Source organism: Balaenoptera physalus, assembly GCF_965194825.1.
Source record: "Balaenoptera physalus genome assembly, chromosome: 7".
In the NCBI taxonomy this organism is placed as follows: Eukaryota; Metazoa; Chordata; class Mammalia; order Artiodactyla; family Balaenopteridae; genus Balaenoptera; species Balaenoptera physalus.
In genome coordinates, this window is record NC_138886.1 from 90,235,091 (window position 1) to 90,261,121 (window position 26,031).

The following is a 26,031-nucleotide window of genomic DNA, read 5'->3' on the forward strand; positions in this document are numbered from 1 at the left end:
ATGGACAAAATTTTCCTTGTAATTTCTACTATGAGAGACTATTACACAATCCATTCCAATGTACTCAGAAGGTTAAGGTAAACAGGGGAGGAAGCACCAGATACCAGCTGACAAACATCATAAAACTCAATCGTCCTAGTGATACTTGAGCTTGGGAAGGTGTCTCATGTGACCACAGTCACCCCTACTCCTCACCCATTGGAGTTTTAATTTGTGTGAGATGATTTCTAAGGTCCTTTCCAGTTCTCATTTGTTTGGGCTTTGACCATTGTTCTCCATTTCTACATTAGCAGGTCAGGAAAGGGTCTTAAAAATTATATGCAAGCTTGGCTTAAGCAATTTATTTTTATTTTCATCATGATTGGAATATATTGGGCCATGCAAGAAATTTGTGTTGATGTTCCTTCTATGCAATCAATGTTTCTGTTCATAAAATGTCAGTAGAGCAAATATTACTTTTCTAATTTTGAAACTTATCTTGTTTAAAACATAATAATGTGCAGATTATTCATGATTCCCAAATACACTGTTTGATATAGTAACACTAATTCTCCAGTATTTAGACCAAGCCCCAGTGAGGCAAAACCCAAACAATAAAAAACAAACATGTAGAAAAGAATTAGGTCCCCTTCATAGGACCCTTATAGGAACCATAAAAGGAAGATTTTTTTCCTCACAATACTCTAGGGAAGAGGAGGTACACTGATGTGTCTGGAATGACAACCTGCAAAGGTGTGGAGAAAAAACTCCCGTTTATATCCAAATGGTGTGTTTGTGCATGCTGGGCTATCTCTGCAGTTGTGAGGTAAAGCTTCCCACCTGCAGCTCCAAGACTGTGGGAGAAGTTTTGGGCCCTGGGCTGTACCTCTAGTCACAATGTCAGCAGAATAGGGTGAGTAAGCCAAAAAGACCACCTGCATCTTGGCATTATACTCCAGGGCCCATTTCTTTCCCTAAGCCTTCTGACTAAAGATCACAGCAACATGCTGCAGGAAGACAAGCTCAGGGCTCACAAGTGAGGAGAGGAGAGAGGCTGCAACACATCTTTAGAAAAACAATCTCACAGGAAGTGCCTCCCAGCTCTCTAGACAAGGTGGCAGAACCCTGCCTAGACGGATGGTGGCGGGGCAGATGCCATGACTGAGAGGAGAGGTGAGGAGAGGCTGGGAGAGTGACATGGGAGAGGAACACTGTGTGAGCACAGGCAAAGGTAGAGAGTGGGAGGCACACATCCCACTGAGAGGAGGAGCTGCCACTCAGCCCCAGCCAAGTGTTGCCATGCAAAAACAGGAGCCACCCAGTGGCAAGGCTTTACTTATCAAGAGAAGTTGAAACTTCATAATTTTTTTTTTAATATTTATTTTATTTATTTATTTTTTTGGGTGCGTTGGGTCTTCATTGCTGCGTGTGGGCTTTCTCTAGTTGCAGCAAGCGGGGGCTACTCTTCGTTGCGGTGCACGGTCTTCTCATTGAGGTGCCTTCTCTTTTTGCAGAGCACAGGCTCTAGGTGCGTGGGCTTTAGTAGTTGCAGCACGTGGGCTCAGTAGTTGTGGCTCACGGGCTCTAGAGCACAGGCTCAGTAGTTGTGGTGCATGGGCTCAGTTGCTCCACAGCATGTGGGATCTTCCTGGACCAGGGCTCGAACCCGTGTCCCCTGCATTGGCAGGCATATTCTTAACCACTGTGCCACAAGGGAAGCCCCACATTTTTAAATATAGAGCAATTCTACCTGACAAAAACACATACACATGAGCCTCAAATGACAGATCAAGGAATGCTTAAAAGTTCATAGCTACACTCCAAATGGAAATTAACCCAGCTGAATGAATGTATATATATATGTATATACATATAAAATATATAATTTCTGGCATATTCATACAGAAGAATGTCATATAATATAGGTATACCTTGGAGATATTGCAGATTTTGTTCCAGACCACTGTGATAAATATTTCAATAAAGTTACACGAACTTATGGGTTTCCCAGTGCACTATACTGTGATCTATTAAGTGTGTAATATCATTCTGTCTTAAAAAAAAAGAACAAAACTTAATTAAAAAGATTTTATCGCTAAAAAATGCTAACCATCGTCTGAGCCTTCTGCAAGTTGTAAAGACCACTGATCATAGATCACCATAACAAATATAATAACAAAGGAAAAGTCTGAAATATTGCAAATTACCAAAATGTGACACAGAGACATGAAGTGAGCAAATGCTGTTGGAAAAATGGCACCAATAGATTTGCTCGACACAGGGTTGCCACAAACCTTCAGTTTGTAAAAAAACACAGTATCTGTGAAATGCAATAAAGTGAAGCGCAATACAAGAAGGTATGCTTATAATGAGAATGAACAAACTATTGCTAACCACAATGACCTGGATGGATCTCTAAAACATAACGTTGAATGAAGAAAGCCAGACTCAGAAGAGAATGCACTGTATATATAAAGTTCAGAAAGCTATGGTTTTTGAAGTCAGACAGCGGCCTCCTCTGAAGAGAGAGTGATTCTGAGGGGTCTGGGAGTGCTGGGATTTCTGGATCAGGTGTTTGTGAAAATTGAGCTGTACCATTACAATGTTTATTTTTTTGTAATGTATACTTCAGTTAAAGGTTAAAAAAACAAAACACTGTGAAGGACACAGATTTTTGCCCAAGGAGCTTCCCATTTATGGCCACTGCTTTGATGGAGCTCAGGTTAATAAAATCCAGTTCAACACTCACGATGTCGCAATTCATCAAGGTAACAGACAAATGTTTTGAACTAAACATAGCTGAATAAATGGGAACATGAGCATTATAACCAAACAGGAGGCCTGCCAAACCTCAGGTGCTGCACCCAGAGCAGGCCTAAAGATCTGCAGAGGCCAGCATACGGGACTGTCTGATGTGAGGGCCACAGAAGTATATTTTATTTAAGTGGGGGCTGGGTGTCCTGCACACTTGGAGGTACAGTACTTTTTCTATGGCCTGCTTCCACATGTGCCATTTCTCTGGGAATCAGGAACAAATGACAGTCAGATTCTTTGTGGCAGGAGAGACCAGACTCTGCTAAACTACTGGAAACACGCTTTGCAAACAGGCTGCCCCCCAAATCTGCACGTCATGAAGATGTTAGTTTGGCGTTACCTAGTACTTAGGTACCCAGACTTAGAAAAATGTCCTCTTGAAGGATGATGTCTTAATTGATGTGGGAATTGGGCATTCTCTCAGGCCTAATTGTGAATGTTGTCTTCCTGCTCCCATGTCCTCCCTAAATGCTATGTGGTCATAGGTGATATTCTCTTGAAAAGTGAAAGTCCAAGCAGGCTTCACCTGTATCCTTGCATCAATGTCTGTATCACAGCATATAGGCTGGGGCCAGAAGCATTATATAGGGCCTGGTCTGCAGTTCCCCTGACATGCCTGTGGCAGGGCTAAAAGCTTTTAAAGAAATTCTTGAGATGTATGCTTGATGTAACAGCTTCAGTCATCAGAAGAAAATTAACAGCATGGCTCCTTTCTTACATACATCTGGAGATTGGGTTTACATTTCAATAATGTACTCTTTTAGTACTCCTTCCTAAAACTGGTAAATATTTTGTTAGTCTATATAGAGTGAGTGATTTTTAAATTTGTAACTTATAAGTATTCATTCATTTAAGAATTTCATAAAGTCTTTTTTTCAAATCAGGTATTTGTTGAATGACTTCGACTGCACTTTCAATGGCCAGTTGCCATGAATTATTAAACTCTCTCTTTTTTTTTCTTCAGAATCTTCCAGTAGACGTCTAGAGTTTAGCTAGAAGTCTTGGCTACGATACAAACAGTGATGGAAAACATATGAGCAGTAACAAGTTTTAATCTCGCTTCTCAGTACTAACATGGGCTAATCTGTGGAAGCAGCTTATTCCAGTGTCACCCAGGGTGCAGCCACACCAGGCTCTGCAGAAGGGTGTTTTTCTTTTAAATGTAATACCTTCTCATATTTTCTTCTTAAATAGTAGCTGAGAACATTTACGTTATAGATAAGTAGTACATGGTGGAAAATTCTACTTTCAAGAGAACTTACTCTCTTCTTACAAGGTATGTTTTCATGTCTTTTTTTCATGTACTAGTGTACAATTGTTTTAGTCAATACTAAGGGGACATTAATGTTATTAACATAAATGCTTGTAAATTATATAATATATTTTAAAGTTTATCTGTATAATTTCTTAAAAAATAGCACTTAAATACATAACTAAAATTACTCTAGCTTTTATGTTTTACATATAATGGATTTACTTTCAACATAATTGCGACTTTTTTAAATAGCTAAATGATAACCTGTCATTATACTTTACCATAAAAGTTAACATGATTGATTTTTAAAATCATTTAAACAAATATCTTGTGAATATGTTCTTTTAAGAAAATAACATTACCTTAATAATGAATGATAAGAAAGTTTGGGGATATTACAAATACATTAAGTGAAAACAGTAAAAAAAATTTTCAAAATGTGAAACTATGATATTTTCTAAGGTATTTAAAAAATATACGAGTTATTCAAATGTTTTTACTTACATATTTGAATATTCATATTTTGGAAGATAAATGTCTTCCTTATTCTTATGTAATGAAATGACACTGGACAGTTAAAATGGAGATCCATATAACTCTAAGAAAGAATATTTATCAGCAATAGTTTAATTAGCCCTGTATTCAATGTGAAAGATTAGAAACTTCTTTTCACAAAATACAGTCAGAATGTAAAACAAAGACTTCCTTTGTCCCCTCCCAAAGTAAATTTTTCATTTAATATGAGATTTTAAAAAATTAAACAATGTATTTGATATTCTACTCCCTCGTAATCTAATACAACACAGCATTCTTTCTTGTTAACCTATTTGGAGGTGTGGCAGCCATAAACAGTAGCCACATGGTATATAGGATTAAGTCACAAAGAATCTGAGGGGGTCTATATCTCTCTAAAAATAAGTTAAAAATCCCACCAAGAATCGAGTTGTTTAAAAAAAAAATCATAAGCCCACACACGTGTAAAAGCATATTGATGTTTTTACTATTTAGCCATATAGGGTAGTGGTGGAAAGAATTGAGGATATGCAGTCTTCTGTTACAACTACTTAATTAAAAAAGAATATTCAGATATCTGATCTGAGGTTTGAGATGAAAGAGATTAACTTTACAAGCACAAGTTTTAAGGAAGCATAGGAAACAACAGAAAAATGAAGAGGTAGGAGTTTTTTGTTTTAAAGACAGTAGCTAGGTTGCTAGATGCATTGAAAAACTGATGAAGGACAAAACATATAAAAGGAAAAGCAGCCAGCAAGTTCTTCAATCAGCTGCTATTTATACTTTCAAGGGAAAGTTAAGTATTTCTTTAAGGAAATCATAGGCTTTAAAAATATCAGTTTCCATGACAAAAAGGTACTGTGAATAAGTTTCCAAAGTTTAACTTACTTGTCCATTTACAAGGCTGCGCCTTGACTACACCTGAATTTAGTCTGGATTCCTTCTGCGAATACAGAGCATGTTATATCACATTTATATACTGAAAACTATTATTGGTACTTGTGAATCGAGAGGAATTTCAGCCAAGCAGAACTTTAAGCATAGGATTTAAAAGCACAGTGACTTATTTTCCTAATAATAGTGTCTGAGAGGAAATACCATTGCACTTAGACAAATTTTCCATTCAAGTTTGTGGAACATTTAAGCAGAAAATAGGAGCTTATTTAAGTTCAGAAAGACACTTCTCAAGCTACACTTCCAGTCCTGAGAACGTGGCCAAGTCTCTCACCCCATCCTCTCCGAGGAGAGTCTGGTTACTGTCTGGAAGTCACTGTGGGAATAAGACCCATTTAGAGGAGGCCAAGCAGAAGGGTGGACAATGCAGCAGTGAGGAGGCCAGCTTCGGCTTCTTCTGCTATAAAAGAGGGCATGGTAGCAAAGTCTCAAAGGCCTCTCCTGGCTCTAATGTGCCATGGCTTAGTAATAACAGCAGTAGCACTGAAATAATATTTCAAATATTATTCAGAGTAAGAGAAACTTGAAACCAAAATTCAAAGTTTTCCATGAGTAAGAAACTCTGGCAAAACATATAAATCAGGGAAATACTGAGCTTTCTTGAGAACAAGACATAAACATTTTTAAAGGTTTTAAAAATAACATAATCTAAATACTGCCAAAACTAAATGAATAAGAGCTTGAGCCATATTAATAAACTCAAAATTTAAAAATAAGACAAACAACTAAGAGTCATCATTTAAATGAGAAACAATATTCCCTACACTCTCTGAATAATGGGGAAAAACACTGCTATTTAGTGTTCCCTCTTGGACATTCCAATATTTTTCTACTGATAAAAAACTGCTTAACTAGAATAGGGCAAGGTTTGGGGTCTATAATCACTTGTTTTTTTTATCAAGGCTTTGCCATCTCAAATGAAGGGAATAAATGGTTAATTCCTCATGGAATCAAGGTTCTCATGACTTCTCTTTTCAAGTAAACAGGATAAGAGAATGCAAAAAGATCAGGTTAATTTCATATAACTAACAGAAGACAGAAGTAGCACAGAGAGAAGAATATGACAGAAGGCATTTTTGGTCTCAATATAAAGAATTTCCTGTCAACCACAGATGGACAGCAGTGGAACTGGATGCCTCTTGAGGTGTGCTCCCAGAGTCTTCTCACTGGAGTCATGCAATCAGAGAGCAGACACACCACCTGGTCCACAATGTTCTGGAGGAAACTTCAACACTGGGAGGGAGTTTCAACTAAATGACATTTCCTGCTTCCACATTTCTCCTCTCTCACTCACCAGGGAAGGGTCCAGGAGGGCATGACTGGTGGCTGCCCCCACCAGCCAGCAACTGGAAAGCTTCCCAACTACCACAGACAAGCCACTGCCTAACATAGCAGGCCAGAGTCGCCATCTTATCTAAGGCAGGGATGAACTCAAGTAGCTTATCAGTGTAAGAAAGAAGAGACAGGAAGGGAGGGACACTGGCTGAAGCTCCTCCTGACCCCACAGGTAGGCTGACCAGCAGCCCTTTGGGAGGGGACATGTAAGAGAAATAAGCCCCCTCCCTCATGCTTGTCTTTCTTCCTCTCTTTCACCTGAGCACTGGTCTTCCGTGTCTCCTCCCAGCTCTGCTCCTCATACCAGTGTCCCTCTAAGTCTGTCACAAATGCTCTGCTCCCCCTCATCCCAGCCTGCACCCCGCTCCAGGGCTCTCCTACATCATAGGGCAACATGACTGCAGCAGGAAATGGGGTTTGCAGGAGTGAAGGCAAATCCCTGGCCCTGCTGCCAGGCTACAGGGAAAGCCAAGACATTGCATCCTGGCTTCCCACTTTAGATCTTTAACATATTCCTCTTGCTATATGTATTTTTTAAAGTTTTACAGTTTTCTTAGGTCTATATTTCTCGTATATTATGCATTACATAGATTTTTCTGGTCTAGACAGGGAAGCTACAGCCTATTTATCTCTAAGTTTCTACAAAAATAATGAAACTCAAACAACGAACCAACTCAAAAATAACTTTTTATTAAAACTCTTTTATCTCCCATGGACCAGAGTAAATGGTGCTAGCCCTCAAGAAATTGTGGCTCCAGACTATTTTGAAGGTAGGCACTGTTGGTTGAATTTTGAGGGGGCAGTGTATGGGAAACCTTTAATTGTACTGTCTAATGTTTCTAGAAGTGTTAAGAAAAGGCAAAAGTATATGGAGGACCAGAGCAAAGACAATTTTCTTGCAGATTGCTATTTAAAATATTTAAAAAGCAAAATAATAATTTTAAAAATATGCACCATAGACAAAATAATCCTTCACTCATAAGCCCACTACCCCTCTTATTAGATTTCGGTATTCTATTTCAACCTTTTTTTAGTGTATGTATATTTTATAGATGTCTTTATTTCTATTGGTCTCAAATAGTAAACTGAGATTTATGAGGAGTACACAAACTTATGGTGAAGAATTTTATTTTCAGAGTCTGGGGACCACACATCTGGAGATTCTTCCAAAATGTTAGAGCCACAGTGTACACAGCCAGCACTGACCACCCACAGTTTAGTTCTATTTACTAACTTGAGCATTTATTTTTTAGTTTTCCTATTAGCGTACCTAACATTCAAGTATTAACTTTTACAACAATCCCACACTTACCTGAGAGTAGTGGATTAGGAGCTGTGGTTGTTTTTTGAGCAAGGAAGCGTGGGAGAAGTGGATAGGGAGAAGCATGTCCATTGAACATCCAAACATGTTCTACTTCATGGATTATGTATCCTAACCCTGTGCCTGGTACACAGTGGGTACTTGATAAATGCCCATTGAAAAACTCCAGCAACCTCAAAGAAAGCCAGAGACATGACCTCAAATGACATTTAATTCACTAACTTCTCTACCAAGGTCAAATGAGGTCAGGGGCAGCTATGGACCTAGAAGACAGAGCTGCGATGCAGAACAATCTTAAAGAATAAATTGGTACCAGAGACAAGCTTTGGTTTTGCTAAGGACCAAGAGCTAAATTAGCTCAAGAATGAGAATTGTGGAAGTCAAGGCAAGGCAGGGCACCAAGCATTAAGGAGCCAGGAACCACAAAGAAGCCTATGGTCAAGAAACATAATGGAGCATAGTTAGGCAGGCAGCTAAGAAGCAGAAATGATGTGCCAAAGTGATGCTGGAAATGAAGCCTAGTTGACCAAAACCAGATGCCTGTGCCAGGATTCCAGAGTGACTGGAATAGTAACCTGCCTGTCCCCAGGGCCGGCTGACACAAGCTGCTGGCCCTTGAGTAGCCAGCACAATCTCTCTCTGTACCATACAAATCTGACCACACAACCACTCCCACTTCCACCCTCCGAAAGCTGTGAGTGCACTCCTTTATGTACAGATGTATACAGGACAGCAATGTGTGGACTGGCTGGAAAGGAGGAGATGACAGAGGCCACTAGATAAAAGAAGATAAAAGAGAGTGCTCCTTTGTGGGTTGCAGCAGAAGATGCAAAGAATGGGTTGGGACACATGAGCTCTAACTCAATTTCCAGTTCAATTTGGTTATGTGGCCTTGGGGAAGCCACTGAAGCTCTTTGCACCTCTCAGGCCTCCTGGTTAATGTGAGAGACGTATCTAGAATAAACTGAATTGACAATTCCACAAGGCAGTGTAGAGATGGAAGGACAGAACTGGTTCTGAAGTGGGATTCAGAATAAGATTATAAAAATATAAAAAGCTTTTGCTGTTCTGTGTCCTGTAATCTTCCCTTTCCTAGCACAATTGAGTGTGAGTTCTCATAGGGAAACCTGATAAGGCTGGTCATGTCCAGCCACCCAGTGGGCAAAATGTACTTGTTGCCATATAGATTTCTAAGAGTTAAATAATGTTAGTTATCAGGTTAATCACTGATGACAGTAGGGTTTTTTAAAAAACCTTTCTCTGATGATTAAAAGATATATAAATGAATATTTTAATTAAGTTAGTTAATTCATTTCTGATTCTTAAGTCCAAAAAAAAAGCAAGGCTGTGGAGAGATAGTAAAGCTGATTTCTGGGTTCTAGAAAATTGTAAGAAGCTGGCATAATTCAAGGATTTGGAGAGCCAGGTCTTACTGAGGCTGGACCAATTCTGACTGACTCTAGAAGCCCTCTGTGGCTAAGGTGCTATCTGGTGCTTAGGCATAGCAGGACAGCTACACTGCTGGATGACCTGGCTGGGTGTGGACTCCCTCCTGCCAGGATACAGCCTCACCAATGGGCATTATGTGAAGCTAACTGCATGCCCCAAAGAGAAGACAGGCATAAGTCTGTTTTAGATGATATCATAATGCTTTTAATTTTTGAAAATTACGAAGAATGTATGTTTCACAGTTGATGGTTAAGAAACCATGATATGTAAACATACCTGTGGGAATATCCACCATCAGATGACAACAAATCTATTCTCAGAAGGTTCTCACTCGTACATTCCAGTTTTGTGTGGGCTTTAAAAAATACAACTGAAAGCACCCCCTGCCCTCCCCCTGCAAAAAAACTAAACAAAAGGAACTCAGTGGAAAGATGAGTAAGAAAGAATAACCTGGACCTCAGATGCTTTGGATCAAGTATTAGATAATGGAACAGATTGGAAGGAAGAAATCCAATAACACTGTGGAAAAAGTAACCAACTCTGAGATTGAGGCTGGGGAGGATGGTGCGAGAGAAGTTAAAGAAAACTTCCAGACGTACTAAGTGGACATGAAGGATTTTACTTTAAAAGTGACATAGATATTAAGGCAATGGAAGGATTTTAGGAATAAATAGTCAGGTATGATAATCTGTTTTTGTTTTTAAAAACATTTATTAGTTTACTAAGTATAAATGTAGTTCTTATTGCTCAGTATAGAAATTAAAGAAAAAAAAAGATACAAGTAATTCATGACTCTACCATCCAAATATTATCATCAATTAGGTATATTTGTACCAGGTTTTGTGTGTGTGTGTGTTTGTAAGTATACTATGTATAGCTTTTTTATATTTTCTTTTATTTCAAAAAACAGTTTTTCATATTTTTAAATATCTTTGCAAACATTTTGTGGGTTCCAAGGTATTTCATGGAATAAATAAACCCTATTTTATTTTACTATTTCTCTTTAACTATTAGTATTATCTTTAATTTTTTTGCTATTATATATGATTCTCTGATGAACACCTTTATGCACATTAGAATTGTTTCCTGAGACTAGATGCCAAAAGTAGAACCGCTAGATGAAAAATAAAGATATTTATAAAGCTTCCAATGCATATTGCTGAACTGCTTTCCAAAAACTTTTAATAAACTTACTCACACACTAGTAATAAATTAGAATGCCATTTCATTGTACTCTTGCCAGCTCTGAGAAATGTACAGCAGCAGGAACTGTATTTATTTAAACTTTAACTTAATCCTCAATGTCTACTTAGTTCTAGATTGGTCCCCTACACAGGACAACATGAAGGAGTATGTGCTGCTAGTGTTCTTGACTTTGTGCTCTGCCAAACCCTTACTTCACCCTTCGTACCTGACACTGAAGAATATGATGCTGAAGGACATGGAAGACGAAGGTGATGGTGATGCTGACAACTCTCTTTTTCCAACAAGAGAGCCAATTAACCCCTTCTTCCCATTCGATCTGTTTCCAACATGTCCGTTTGGATGCCAATGCTACTCGAGAGTTGTACACTGTTCTGATCTAGGTAAGGACACACGTCAACTTGTTTTGTAGAATAATGTCGTTTTGACAAAATTTAAAGAATAGGGAAAGACCTCACTGAAATTTCAAAAATCAGCTGATTGTAAAGGAATTTTTCATTTAAATTTTTGAAAAGTATAACAAACCCCAAAGTACATCCAAACTTATTTTTAAAATCCAGAAAATCAGAGGAAAACAATGGAAATTTCATATACAGAACATTTCCTTCTCTTCCCAAATTTGAATCAGTATTTCATTTTAATTTCCTTTAGAGAGAATGGATGTCACTGTGGTTTCATCTTATAGAGTGTCAGCTGGTTGAAACTGTGCTTCCTAGCAAAATTCTACCATAACAAAATAAGTTGCCCATCCAGAACAATAAATAGGTTATAGAGTTTGTGAAATCTCTAATCTAGACATTTTAAAGATAATACTCTATTTGTTTTGAATGGTTTGGGTTTAAAACTATCTAGAAAATAAATGGTTGAACTAAAAACCACTTTCTAAAGTCTCTTAAAAATGTGTAATTCTCTGCTGAGTATTTTATTCTTTTAATACTTCTAATGAAGGTGCTCTCAAATAGAAGGGCATACTCAGGGAGAGGTGTAACAGGAATGCACATCAAGAATTGTTGTACTCAGCTATTTGCAAAAGAGGAGATGGCTCAGACCTGACCCACTGTGGGAAACCAAAAGTATGGCACACACCTCCCATTCTGGACCTGGAGGCCCATTAAGGCCACTTCCAGAGCGCATATGAGCAGACAGTGCCTCTGAAAGCTTTAGATTCATTTCCTACTGCCACAGCATTCGTGGCAATAGTCAAAGCTTGTAACAGTGAACTCCAGAGACTTTAAAAAAGTGTGTTATTATGGGACATAATGAGAAAGGTGAACAAAAAACATCCAAAAAAGAGGATATTATTATGAGCTAGAATCGCTGGTAAAGTCTTAATGGAATATACAGGCCAGGAAAAAATGGGTTTTAAGCTTTACCTTTGGCATTCTTGTGAGAAAGAAATGACAAGATGCAAACAACGTTTGCTGGTCTGGAAGCACAGGCAAGAATGACTGTGGGAAGAGTGGCAGGAAGGAGAAATGTAGAAGCTGAAACAGACCCTGGTGTGAGAAAAGGTTAGATTAGGGAGTATCGGAAGGTCTTTTTTTTTTTTTCTTTTGGTACTGTCGTTTTTAAGCTGCATCCCAGGCAGGAAAAACTTCACTATCAATTTGTAGAGTTGAAGCCTGAGAAAACACTTTGCTAAACAAAGATCAGGATAAAAATGTTATGTATCTACTTTGATACTGCTGGATGTAAACTGGGTTGGTTCTGGGTAAGACTTTGACTAAGGAGATGTTCACCTTTAGCACACACCATCCTTGTGTTCACTCCAGCACAAAGTCATCTACTTCAACTTAAAGACCTTGAAGGAAACACTGCATAGCTCTGCTCCAGTATGTGACTGTCATCAAAGAACTGAGAAAAACCAAACTGCCTCATGACAGACAGTTGGTTGCAAATAGTGTTTTACTTACATGGTCTCTTGAATATTTAGCTTTGAAAAAAATCTAAATAAAATTCACCCAAGAATATCTGTAATAGTATGACACATACCTTTAAAATGACACAGCACTGTTAGCAGCATATAGTGGTCCCCCGTGACAACTGAAGATGAAAAGGACACTTAACAATCTTTTTCCCGCAGGAAAGGAAATTTTTTTCAGAGCTTCTAAATTCATCAGGGGTAGTGTAGGGGAAGGTTTGTCAAAGTTTATGTTACTAGATCCTGTCTGCAGAACCTCTACCTTCCTATAAGACCTTCCACTTCATTTTCTAAAACCAAAGTAATCTCCTAACAAAACTGCTGTTACCTTGGTAACCCATCAAGTTACCCCCTTTCCCCCCTTTCCATCTATGTCAAACTTCTTAAAAGAATTGTCAATTTTAAAGTATAAAGGGCAAAGTATTGAGGGCTGTCAAGTGGAATGTTGATATTCACAGTATTTCAATATTGAATTCTTCAATTTGGGGTTATTAAATATAATACTACTCTTCAGGAGTAAGGATGGCTCCACTAAAAGTGTAGTAATATCTGAAACTCACTTTAAAATACATAAGAAAGATAAATTGACAGATGGACAGTAAGTACAGTATAGTAAAATGTTGATGGGAGAAAAAGGAATATGAGTTTTCACTGTAAAATTCTTTAAACTTTTCTGTATGCTTGAACATTTCAAAAATAAAATGTTGGGGAAAACCAAGAAGGCCCCATGCTCGTCAAGCATAAATACCATATGGAATGTCTGACAACAATCAGAGGTGCACATGTTCAGCCATTTAGGGAAAGCAAGGAAAGTAAGGAAGAAATGCGCCACATACAGCTTCTGGAAATTTTCTGCTTCTTTAAGAGAGGAAAAACACATTTTAGTCTTTAAATAATGTAATTAACATTTACTGAGTACCTGCACAAAAAGGAAGATGCAGCTGCTGAGATGAGAGAAAAGAAAGCTATTACTAGAGTACACAGCTCGAAAAGAGCTAAGGCTGTGGGTGATAAATTCAGTAAAGGTATACTACACACCTAGATGTTAATGATATGTTATGGATGAATAAGTTTCCATAAATCAAATAATTTAGGACTAATTAGAGGAGCTCATTATTAAAGGAAATGGGTAGTAAAGTTTTTGATAGTGTACACGAAAATAATTTATCTATTTTCTAAGCACAACTTTCTACATGTTGATGCTTCTTAAAATGATCAAAACCCACAGGCTCCAATTTAGCACTACAACTGCCTGAAAATCTGCAAAGAATATTAATATTCTTTAGTCAAAAGTGCATCAGCAGAAGCTGTGCCTCAGCCATAGGTCTCCTCCTTGTAGTCATATTAGAATCCCCCAACTTAGCTCCATTTAATGTCACCTTGCAGCAGACTGAATGGTGATAGCTAGAACCAGCTAGACATCTTGTAAAAATAAAGTTACTTGATAAGATCTTTAGGCCTTTCCAAAGAACAATGTTTTTGTCATCTGTTACATGTTAAGTCATCTATTACTTAATGGTAACCATGAATTTTTTAAAAAAGCACATTTCTATCATATCAGCAATTTCATCTTTAGCATATAACATATATGCAATGTGTTTGTTTATTTCTCAGGTTTGTCCTCTGTCCCAAGCAACATTCCATTTGATACCCGAATGGTTGACCTTCAAAACAATAAAATTATGGAAATCAAAGAAAATGATTTTAAAGGACTCATCTCACTTTATGTAAGAATATATGCAAATATTTAAGTGAAAATCTCTGTCACTGCTAAAATGATTGCTTGTATTTGTGTTTGCGTAAACAAGTCTTACTTTTCTGTGTATGATGAGTGACAAAATCCCTCTTATTCAGCAGTGGTCTAGTTAATGAAAAATTATAGATTTAATTCAATTAATAATTTAATTCAACTGATGTTTACTGAATAACAGCCAGGTGGAAAGGCAGTGGGCTAAGAATTCATATAAGTGGTCCTTATGATCTATTTAGGTTCTATTTAGGTAATCATAGTCATTATACACTAAAATAATAAAACTGATTATTTTCAGGAACTCATTAATGTACAATGTAAGAAAAGCAGTACCCAAACCCACAAAGCTCTAACAGCAGCACGTGCAATATAACGTAATTGACTAAATATACCTGTATGGCTTTTTTTCCTAGATCTCTAAAGATGAAAAAGAACTTTTCCTTACTATACTCATTAATATTTCAATTTTCTAAGATTTAAAAGATTCTTATTTTTCTATTTAGCATTTTGAGCCTCTAGATTTTAGCAGGTAAAATTTCTAATTCTATTTGAAATTGGGTTTGAGGGAGGGCCTGATTCCACACTGTCACAGACATGGGGTGTGCGGCACACACAGAAAGGAGTATATTTTACCAGTGGTAACAAGATGTATTTTAAATTCTTCTAGGCTTAACCTATCTCAGTTGAAATTGTTAAAAGTAGTGATGTGTCTGAAAGGAAGGTAAGAAAAAGGAGACACTAAGGGCCTATGGTGAAACCAGTAAACATAATAAGTAAAGGGAGTTTAACTGCCGAAGTATTTGTATTTCTTCTGTGAAACAGCAACAATGTGAATAACACCAGAAAGGTGTATGTATATGAAGTCATTCTGGAAACAATGGGAAGATTGTTGTACAATGGAACCAGGGACAAAAATCATAAAAGGAAAGAATCTAGAGCTGCTCCCTGAAAGAATGAGAGGATCCAGATTAGCAGAGAGGAATAAAAAGTCCTAGGAGTGCCATTGCCCTTGTGAAACATTGAAAATTGTTTCTGCAAAATCTGGCACGTTTTGAAAATAGTTACTAGGTGAGTGGCAAGCCCTGGTTACCAAGGATTTTCCCAGTTTTGGTTCTGAAGTTCCGCACCCCAGCAGATCAAGATGGCTGCAGTCAGAACACTCAACATGTCGCAAAGGGCTTGGCTGTGGGGAACAAAGATTCAGGCTGCATTAAGCTCTTTCACTCTGGGGTTGTGTCTTCTCTGGAGAGTGCTGCCACGTTGCACTGAGAAATAGTCACAGAACTGAGAAGAGGTTGAGTCATTCTCCAGAAACTACTACCATTTTCCCAGTGTCTAAAATATGCCAGAATGCTGAGGGCACTTTGTAAGAGTTTATTCTTACAGGCCTCTATTCTGGGGAAAATGGTAAACATTAGTAAACAAGACAGAGGTGAGGTTTTAAGAGTAGATAAAATCATGCAAAAATGTATTTGTTGTGTACTGAAGTTAATTTTGTAGAGTGAATAGCTTTTAAGATAAGATAAAGAGGGCTTCCCTGGTGGCAAGTGGTTAAGAATCCGCCTGCCAATACAGGGGACATGGGTTCGAGCCCTGGTCCGGGAAGATCCCACATGCCGCGGAGCAACTAAGCCTGTGTGCCGCTACTACTGAGCCTGCGCTCCGGAGGCCGCGAGCCACAACTACTGAAGCCTGTGCTCTAGAGCCCGTGCTCCACAACAAGAGAGGCCACCGCAATGGGAGGCCCGCGCACCACAACTAAGAGTAGCCCCCACTCACTGCAACTAGAGAGAGCCCGCGCGCAGCAACAAAGACCCAACGCAGCCAAATAAATAAATTAATTAATTAAAAAAAAAGATAAGATAAAGATAATACTATCCATCACTTCCATGAAGAGAAATGGGAGGGGGGAGCCTTAAACACGTGTCACCAACTCAAAGACAAACCAAAGGTGTGAAACCAATCGTTAAAGCTTTGCACTGTTCCAACTCAGTAGTAAATTTTTTTTTTTTTTTTAAGCTTAGGTTGGGCTGGAGAATTATTTACATGGTTAATAAAGTATATGACTGACATAATTTGCATTGATTTCCATGAGTGACTAATCACTGTAGAATACTGGTAAATCAAATCCACTTCCTGATATGGTGTAACTTTCTATGCTTTATCTAGGCTTTGATTCTGAACAACAACAAGCTAACAAAGATTCACCCCAAAGCCTTTCTAACCGCAAAGAAGTTGCGAAGGCTATATCTGTCCCACAATCAACTAAGTGAAATACCACTTAATCTTCCCAAATCGTTAGCAGAACTCAGAATTCATGACAATAAAGTTAAGAAAATACAAAAGGAGACATTCAAAGGAATGAATTCTTTACATGTGCTAGGTAAGTTTTTGCAAATAAATGGAACATTTTAAAATTATAAGCAATATGCAGATGTAGAGATCTTTATCATCATTAACAACTTTAGGACTGATAATTTCCAAAACTAATTTTTTGAATCTAATAAGCTGTACCTAGATAAGCGATTCATAAATCAATGAAAGTATCAAACAAAATTTATAGCACTTAAAGAAATACACCTTTTGCAATATAAATACACATGCACTCTGCACTCTCAAGAATCCCTTAGTGTGGTTTCTGTTTTCTGACTGCTCTTAACTGGTTACAATCTGTTATTCTTATTTAATTTAAAGGTATCATTTTTAATGTATTGTAAAAACTACTCAAATACAACCTACAACATTAATTCAGATATTATTTGGAATGTACGTCTAACTTTTCATTATCTGCTTTGAAGATTATTCAGCTAAGGCGTTTTTAATTGTATACTTCCAATTCTACACACTATTTTACTTCTAACACCCATGGTATAACCATGTCATCTTCCCCTACTATATCCATTCAAAATTCCTAACCAATATTCTCATTCATTTATTTACTCATTTAATTCAACCAAGTGCCTGGCACTTAACCAAATAGCTTCACTTTCTGGCATTCCTCAGTTATATTTCTGTTAGTCAAGTAATTTCTAATTGACTTACAATTTTAAAAGTTTAGGTGACAAATAAATAAATGTACACTGGAAAACACAAAGGTTTTGAATTATATGAAGGATGGTCTTTTTTCCTATGTTACATTACTATAACGAAACCTTGATTATGATCATGGTTGGAAAAGAGTGATAAGTAAGTTATTGACTTAGTAATTCAAAGCAAAATAGTAAAGCTGTTATACATTCCAGCCTATGTAATACAAAGCAGTCTTTTTCTGAGACTGACAGAAAGGAGAGTAGATAGACACAGAAACAGATATAGTGAGTGATAATGCTCACATTTCTTAGAATTTTCTTGGGATGTGCTTCTCTGCATTGTGAGTTTCCTTCACATACAACATATGTATGCTAAATTATATAATTTCCCCCCACAGAAATGAGTGCAAACCCTCTTGATAACAATGGGATTGAACCAGGGGCATTTGAAGGGGTAACAGTGTTTCATATCAGAATTGCAGAAGCAAAACTGACCTCAATTCCTAAAGGTTTGTATTTATACAGTATTTTAAACAGTCATTTTAAAATGACCATTAAACGTAAGGTTGTAAAGTGTACACACTGTCAAAACCACAGTGCAGTTAGAATCCTTTTTACCAGTATATCTGGTCAGTGTAGTATGAAATTTAGTGTTTTCTCATGTACACATCAAGAGCCATATGTAGTTCTTTTTTCTTTTTTTGACAGTATGAAACCAGAATCTTTTTTTCCCAGTACGAACAAACATTAAGAAGCAAAGAACTTTTTATTTTCTGTCTCTTTCCTAACATTTACTCATCTACACTTGTCATTCTGTGAAGTGTCTGTTAGAGGTGAGAATTCTGTAGAGAAGAAAGAGGAAGAAGCACAGGGCCAGAGACCTTTCTCCCAGCCTTGCAGCAGTGGTTCAGGGTGGGGCTTGTGAGGAGGGACTGGGGCAGACGCTGGCTCTGGCAGGGATAGGTGTATACTCTGGGCAAGGCACTCTATACCTCATTTTTTTTCCACAGGGGTGCTGTGCAGATTAATGGGCTGATGCACAGAAAGGTCTGAAGACAATGTTGGGCACATAGTAAACGCTCTCTCGTGACATAACCAATACCAGAATGAGCACTGTGCTCTTTATCATATGAGCTGAAGCTGGTGCCTCAAAGTAAAATGCTTCTTAAGTTTGCTACTGGACCAGTTTTCTAATGCATTATTTCTAAGCTTCCAGCCTGATGATTAACTAGATTGGATTTGCCTTTCTCCAAACCCATGCTCAAGGTCACACCTTCCTCCTCCCTGACAAGTTCTCTCTCTCTTCTATGCTAACACCTGGATCAGAAATAACCCCTATGATTAATAACACATTTTCCTTTCAAACAGCCCTGTCTTTCAGTTTCCATAGTAAAAGCAGCAATAACCTGTTTTCTTCTAGTTTACTATAACCCCTTTTCTACTACTCAGATGATCCAGAAGATTAACAAAACAAATATATGCTGATAATTTAAAAGACCCAGCAAAGCTGCTATCATTAATTAAGCAAAGCTGCTATTATTAATCTTTCATTTAGGAGGAAAATTATCTAAAGTAAAAGTGGAAAGACAATTTCTTTTAGTATAGAAAAAATCAGTTTAATTCAGAACTACACAATTAAAAACAACCTTAATTTAGGTTCAAGGAGATGGCTGTTTTTCTACAAGAAACCTAAAATATTATATTTACCTTCTAATCTTTAGAACAACAACAACAAAAATACATACTGTACCTAACAAGTTAAATAAAATCCCTTTCATAAGCTGGAAGCTGACATAGAGTGAGGGGGAAGAGGAAGAGGACAGGACAGAGTAGAGGCAGAGAGGATAAGAGGATATACTGGAGCAGAAGAGTAGGGCGCCACCCCAGAGCTGTGGCTCTGAGGTCCCGCAGTTATCATTGCTCTTTATATTTACATCAGCAGATTTCTTATACTACAAAACATCCTGAGAGTAATTCTCTTCAGGTTTCAAAGTGTATCTTAAAAATGAAGTTTTAACTCCTCATGAAATTCTTAAGATTCTTCCGAAGTTATAAAGGAACATTTTATGTCTTTAGAAATTTAAATTTCAAATCTCCAAATTTACATAACTACTGCTTTAAGATCCTTATGACATTCAAAAGCCAGTTTTTTGTTTTTATGACTTATTTGCTCAAATGTTAAGGCTGACTGCCCAAATGTTATAATTCAATCATCACTACCCATTGTGACAGGATGAATTAGGCCGAGGTCCAGAGGGTTCTTACCAGACCTGACAAGTTAACATAAGAAGAGTGGAACTGTTTTCCTTCCTATTCATTTGGAAAATTCTGTTACATAATAGTATTGTGTTGAGGGGAGGAGAGACCTGTTTGAAGATAGGGTAGGTATAGAAATATCTGTATGAAAGTATACTATATATGTTGGCAGTCACTGAGCTACCCAAATCCATGAGAGGACAGTCCCCTTAAATTCTACAAACCCTCTTCCAAGAAGTTTTCCTGACTCAACATGCACAGAGATTTCTCTTGTCTTTGACTTGCTACAGCATATTCTAGAATAGACTGGCACACTCTATAATATTTTTCTAGTGATTTTTGTATACATGATAGACTTGCTCAACTAGTGTTTAAGGTCTTTGAAGACAAACTTACCTTCAACAGTCATTACTACTAATAAAATAAGGAAATGTTTCAGCAAGAGTTGAAAAACGAATGCATTTCCTAGCTAGCTAACAAGAACTTTTGACTGAAAAATAATATCTTATGTGTAGGATTAAGAAAATGAGATCTGACTGAATTTTCTGGTTAGTCTCTTTCATTCCAGCTTCAGTTAATCTGGGGAGGGCTGGGGTCAGACATGAAAGTGTGAGAAGAGAAGGTGCAAACATTCACAAGGTACCTGCCATGTGCCAGGTGGCACTAAAGATGCTTCTCTTAATTTATGCAGAAACTACTATTAATTGAAAAGAATAAATACTGCAGTGGATCAAACATATCAAACAGGGAAAAAATCCATATGTTCATAATGATATAAAAAAAATTCATTGGTCACCTCTGGGCATTGCACCAATTCGTTACTTGAAAAAAAATCAAGCATTTATGCTGCTTTTTCTATAAAAACTGTATTATAAAGTAAGTAAATAATTAATGAAAGAAAATTCTTTAGAGAACAATCTCACCTAATAAATGAATAACGAATGACAAAATCAGAAAATCACCATTTTCCCATTCTTAATGAAATAATAAATCTAGGTAGCAGTAATCAATGAATGAGTGCAAAGACCGTCAGATGAAAGAGTGATTTGCTGAATCTAATCTGGTCTCTATATCTAACTACAGGTCATAAGAAATAAGGGGGCTAGAAACCATGATAAACTATATTATGTGGAAGCCAACAGCCCAATCTACAAAGGAGTATCTCAAGCAAATTAATATCTGAAACAAATCAATAGAAGAAGGAGAAAAAGGAAAGAGTAATAGAAGAAGAGATTTAAAGAGTTATAAGACCCAAATATACCCTGTAAACTTCATTTGGATCCTGACCTGAGCAAGTCAACTGTAAAACAATACACCTGAGATCATTAGGGAGAGGAATACTAGATGATAGTAAAGAATTGTTGCTAATTTTGTTAGATGTGATACTAACATGATGGTTATGTAAGGGGAAAAAAAGATGACCTTATGGGTTAGAGATGCCTAGTGAAGTCTTTACAGGTGAAATGACATTATGTGTGTGAAATTTGATTTTAAGTACTCCAGCAAAAAAATAAATGAATAAAAACAAGTCAATAAACAAATCAATAATAAATAACTATTGGCGTAGATGAAACAAGATTGGAAAAATGGAGATAATTGTTGAAGATGGGCAACAGCATGGTGTCCCATAATACTAGTTTCTATTTTTGTATATGTTTGAAATTTTCCATAATAAAAAGTTAAAAAAAAAGCAGATTCCCCCAAAACTGCCTAAGCCTATAATGTGAAACTTAACAAGTAAACAAATAATCAATAGGGCTTGGTCTTAACCTGATCTAACATACATATGTCTTTTCTTATCACTAGAACTACCTTCAACTTTACTGGAGCTACATTTAGATTATAATAAAATTTCAACTGTGGAACTAGAGGATTTTAAACGATACAAAGATCTGCAAAGGTAAACATCCCCCAAATCCTAACTTGGAAGTGGTAGTCCATATGATGAAGATATTAATGAAACTTCTTGGAGAATGTGTACAGGGACATAAAATTAAGGGAAAACTAGAAGGAACTGCTATCATTCTGTCTCAGTAATGGAAGAGGGACAGCAAGTGGAATGAGAAAAGGGACACTTTCCAAATGTCCCTTTTGTTGCATATAGGTTAGATAGAAAATTTTCTGACAGTGGAGGAGAGGGCTGTTACATCCTGAAATAGGTTATTAAAGGAAACCATGAAATACCTTTCTCTGAACATATATACAAATATTTCTAACTCAGTTGTGGTGTTTGCAGCTAAGTGTATCATACCATCTGCTCAAGAGTTGATGCATTTTATGTTATTTTTAGGCTGGGTCTAGGAAACAACAGAATCACAGATATCGAAAATGGAAGTCTTGCTAACATACCACGTGTGAGAGAAATACACTTGGAAAACAATAAACTGAAAAAAATCCCTTCAGGATTACAAGAGTTGAAGTACCTCCAGGTAAAACTTTCTACTTGTGTTTTGCAGATATTAGTACTTTTCTTTGTTTTTATGAAACATATTAGTATCTGGAGCAAAGACCAATCAAGTAGCAATGGTAATTCACACACTAAAGACCCTCCAGGTTGCCCGAGGTGTTTTATGCCAAGGAGAGTGTTAGAATACCAGTTTCTATTGAGATATCAGCTAAAACGCTCAGGTACCCATTTCCATCCCTCTGTTTCTTCTACTGAAACTGCTAAGGCCATTGTGGTGAAGGTACGGACACAGCTAATTTCAGGTTTCTGGGGTGGCAGTGGCTATGTAAAGGCAGGACCGGTCAGGAGGAAATCAAGTAGAATTATATAACCTTTCATTCTGGAAACATTTCACAAAGGCAGAGCATGTGGATGAAGTCCCAGGTATTTTCACTATCAATGTGGTGCCACATTAGAAGTGTGCATGCTTTTTAAAAACTCAGGCCAGAATATATAATCAAAAGTCAGTATTTGGAGCATTAAGGGTGCACATTTCTTGTTCTTCATTACTAGAAAACTTTTCCTTCTAATCTGGCAACTCTTGACTAGCTGGGAGGGGCCACAGAATTGTTGGAGAATCTGATAAAGCTTTAGATACACCCAAGAACAAAAATGAGACAATGTTTTCACATAATTTTAGGAGTTTCACAGGTCCTCCTGATTCCCATCTGTGGACCTCAAATTAAGAATCCCTACTTAATCTCATGTCACCTTAGTCCATATTTCTCATGTGCTTTCCTTGATATACAATTCCTCATCTTCCAAGGAAAAACACATTGAGAACAAAACTGGGCCTTGAGCCACTTGCGTCTAGATTTCTTTATAATTTTTCTTTAAACAAGTTTTGTTCACTACACAAATAGAAGCCTGTGAAATAGAAGCCATCAAAATGGATGTACTATATAGGCAGATGCTCATTTCAAGATTATGACTTTTGCTTTGATTTTTTCAAATGCTGCGTTTAAATGTTTATTTAACCAGTGAGCACGACCAGAGTCTTTCCTCCCTCAAGCTGTCCAGTCTTTGAGTACTTTACTCCACAACGCTGATCCCAGCTTCTGGGTGTCTTAAATCTATCCATACTATTGCTAGCATTTTAAAAAATGAACAGAATTATAACACATAGTCATAAGGATACAATTCAACGGATGTCCACAAAGCAAACACACTCATGTTCAGCACTATTCCCCATTCTCAATGAGGTCAATGCTGTGGTAAACTACATCTTGCACTGCTGCTGGGCTGCCAGGAAACCATATGATGCATCTGTCACAAAATCTCCAAGATTAATAGAGGACGGCAGGGACTCCAACAGAAAACTAGAGGTTTTAGCAGTGCCTACAGTTCTCATGACTGGCTCAGATCAATCTCACCAAGGCAAAATCTAGAGGTAACAACGGCTAGAACTGGTATCTTAGCCTTGCCAGCAAAAGGCTCCTTCTTTCTAGTATGCCAAAACACTGTTAATTAAGCAGATTGTTTTTTTACTTCCCAGAAATCTCAGTTGCCAACAAAATCCAAAGAAGAAATTTAAAGGGCTATTAAAGGGAATGAAGGGAAGGTCCTATATTGTCCATTCTTTCTGAGTAATAATTTAATAAGACACATACACAGCCTATAAAATTGTATTTTATCCATTGGTGCAAATAAAAATTCAACTATTGATGTTGTATTATAGATACATATTTAAGATGTCGATAGACATATTTTTCTATAAAATTTACAAAAAAGCAGCTCTACACTTCTCCCTTTGATCACAGAAAATGCTGGCTAAAAATTCTTCACATTCATATTGCAAGTCTAATTCTTAGAGCATTAAATTTCATTCTTCTGCTGATTTCTAATACTTTTAAAATACATTATTGTAAATATGGCACTGAAGTAACCATACACACACAGACATGCACACACCTATACGTGTGTGCTTGAGTGTGTGTGTGTGTGTGTGTGTGTGTGTGTATAGAGACAGAGAGACAGAGACAGAGGAGAGTGGCATGTGCTGACCAGGCAGTGTGCCCTGGGCACTGGCATGAATCCTACGCCACACTTCACACATAGAGCACTTTTGTATATAACACAGGAGCCTGAGTCCTTGTAATAAGTATTTAACAGGCATAAACAGGCACATATACTTTAAGCAAAATATATTCAAATCAGTGTAAAATAAAGAGACAAACCCATGAACAAATGCTGACTATAAACAGAATATCTTCTTTTTACATTTATCATGTATTTTTAATCCACTCTTTTCCCACTACAACAGATAATCTTCCTTCATTCTAATTCAATTACGAAAGTGGGAGTGAATGACTTCTGCCCAACAGTGCCAAAGATGAAGAAGTCTTTATACAGTGCAATAAGTTTATTCAACAACCCAGTGAAGTATTGGGAAGTACAACCTGCAACATTTCGTTGTGTTTTGAGCAGAATGAGTGTTCAGCTTGGGAACTTCAGAAAGTAATAATTAGTAATTAGTGATATCCATTTAATGTAAAATTCAAAAATTGTTACATTTGGAATACTTGAACTCTATTTAAAATGGTGGTATTATGCACATAAGCAAAAAATCTATTCCCATGTGGTAAGTCCACTGACTTACTGTACGACAAAAAATTTCAACAGAATTTTGCAAAAACTATTGATACATCAGGAATAAAGGAAATAAGTATCTGTTGCAGTTTCCTTTTACATATAAATGATTTTGCATAAATCTCATGCTTGAATGTTCTTTCTCAGTAACAAAAAATAAGACATTCGGTATTTAACACTTTGTTATCAAGTGCATTTAAAAAAGAACTGTACTGTAAATGGAATGCTTGACTTAACAAACTTTGTGCTCTTTCATCTGCTATTAGAAAAAGAAAATTGACAAGTACGGTTATATAAAGAGTATGTTATATTATTCTTATTCTGTCTTTAAAAACTTGGGTATTACTGTAATATTTCTAATAATGTTTAAGTATGGTTTGATATAATCTTATTCAAATTCTCATGCCTTAGAGGCTTACTGTCTTTATGTTTAAAACTCCTTATAATAAAGCCTTCAGTAAGTGTTTATTACCAACTCAACAGATGCTATTCATAACAGCTTTTTTCAAGCTGTAGCACATGCTTTTCTTTTTAACTATTATTACCTGATTATAAAACCTCTACAGAAATGCATAGTGAGTGTTTATATAAAATCTCACACTTTTTATTATCACAGTTATTATAAGCTTTTAACAGTGTATCAATTGTTAGGTTATATAACACAGTCACCTCAATGCTGAGGAATATTTTTGAGATGTCCCTTTGTAAGACCTTCCTTGGAAGAGACTGGATACTATCAACTCTACACCAAACTGTCTCCTTAAATATGCACAAACTGGATAACTCTGAAAAACACACCTGGTATAACTGAATAGGCAGAGCATTAAACAGAATGCACAGCTCTGTATAAAAATTAAGAGGACTTACATATATTTTTGTTGGTGTTCAACATAAGTAAAACTAGAAAATAAGGAAAACATTAAAATATTGGTTTGAAATAAAATATTTTGCTTTGGTTTAATTTTTCTTCTCCCATTCAGGAACATAAACTATTTTTCATAAAACTCTTATATTTTTACTAAAACATTTTTAGTAAAGTGTTAATGCTTATTCTTAATAATAGTACCGAAATATCCCAAATTATACCTGTGCCATGAAAGATAATCACCTTTATGGTAAACCACCTCAAAAACTAGACTTTAAATAATTTTGGGGAGAGCAGTACCTTACAGATATGTAAAATGGGGTGGAGGGTCTGGATATCCAGGTCAAGAATG

General features: G+C 36.8%; 2 protein-coding genes across 7 annotated transcripts in view; one reads left to right on the top strand and one right to left on the bottom strand.

The window, feature by feature from the left end:
- Positions 1–26,031, bottom strand: part of CENPP (centromere protein P) — a 236,977-nt gene that overhangs the window by 85,564 nt on the left and 125,382 nt on the right. The window lies entirely within an intron of this gene.
- On the top strand, positions 3,481–25,757 carry ASPN (asporin). Of its 3 annotated transcripts, XM_082469827.1 has the most exons (9): positions 3,481–4,069; positions 7,571–7,620; positions 10,934–11,206; positions 14,359–14,471; positions 16,664–16,877; positions 17,922–18,032; positions 21,586–21,679; positions 22,070–22,208; positions 24,489–25,757. In XM_082469827.1, the coding sequence occupies exons 1-9, from the start codon at positions 4,023–4,025 to the stop codon at positions 24,684–24,686; spliced, it is 1,239 nt and encodes a 412-aa protein (XP_082325953.1). In that variant the 5' UTR covers positions 3,481–4,022; the 3' UTR covers positions 24,687–25,757. The 3 variants fall into 3 exon arrangements, with proteins under 3 accessions (XP_082325953.1, XP_082325954.1, XP_082325955.1); XM_082469828.1 differs by lacking the exon at positions 17,922–18,032 and having other exon boundaries at positions 3,795–4,069; XM_082469829.1 differs by lacking the exon at positions 7,571–7,620 and having other exon boundaries at positions 3,806–4,069.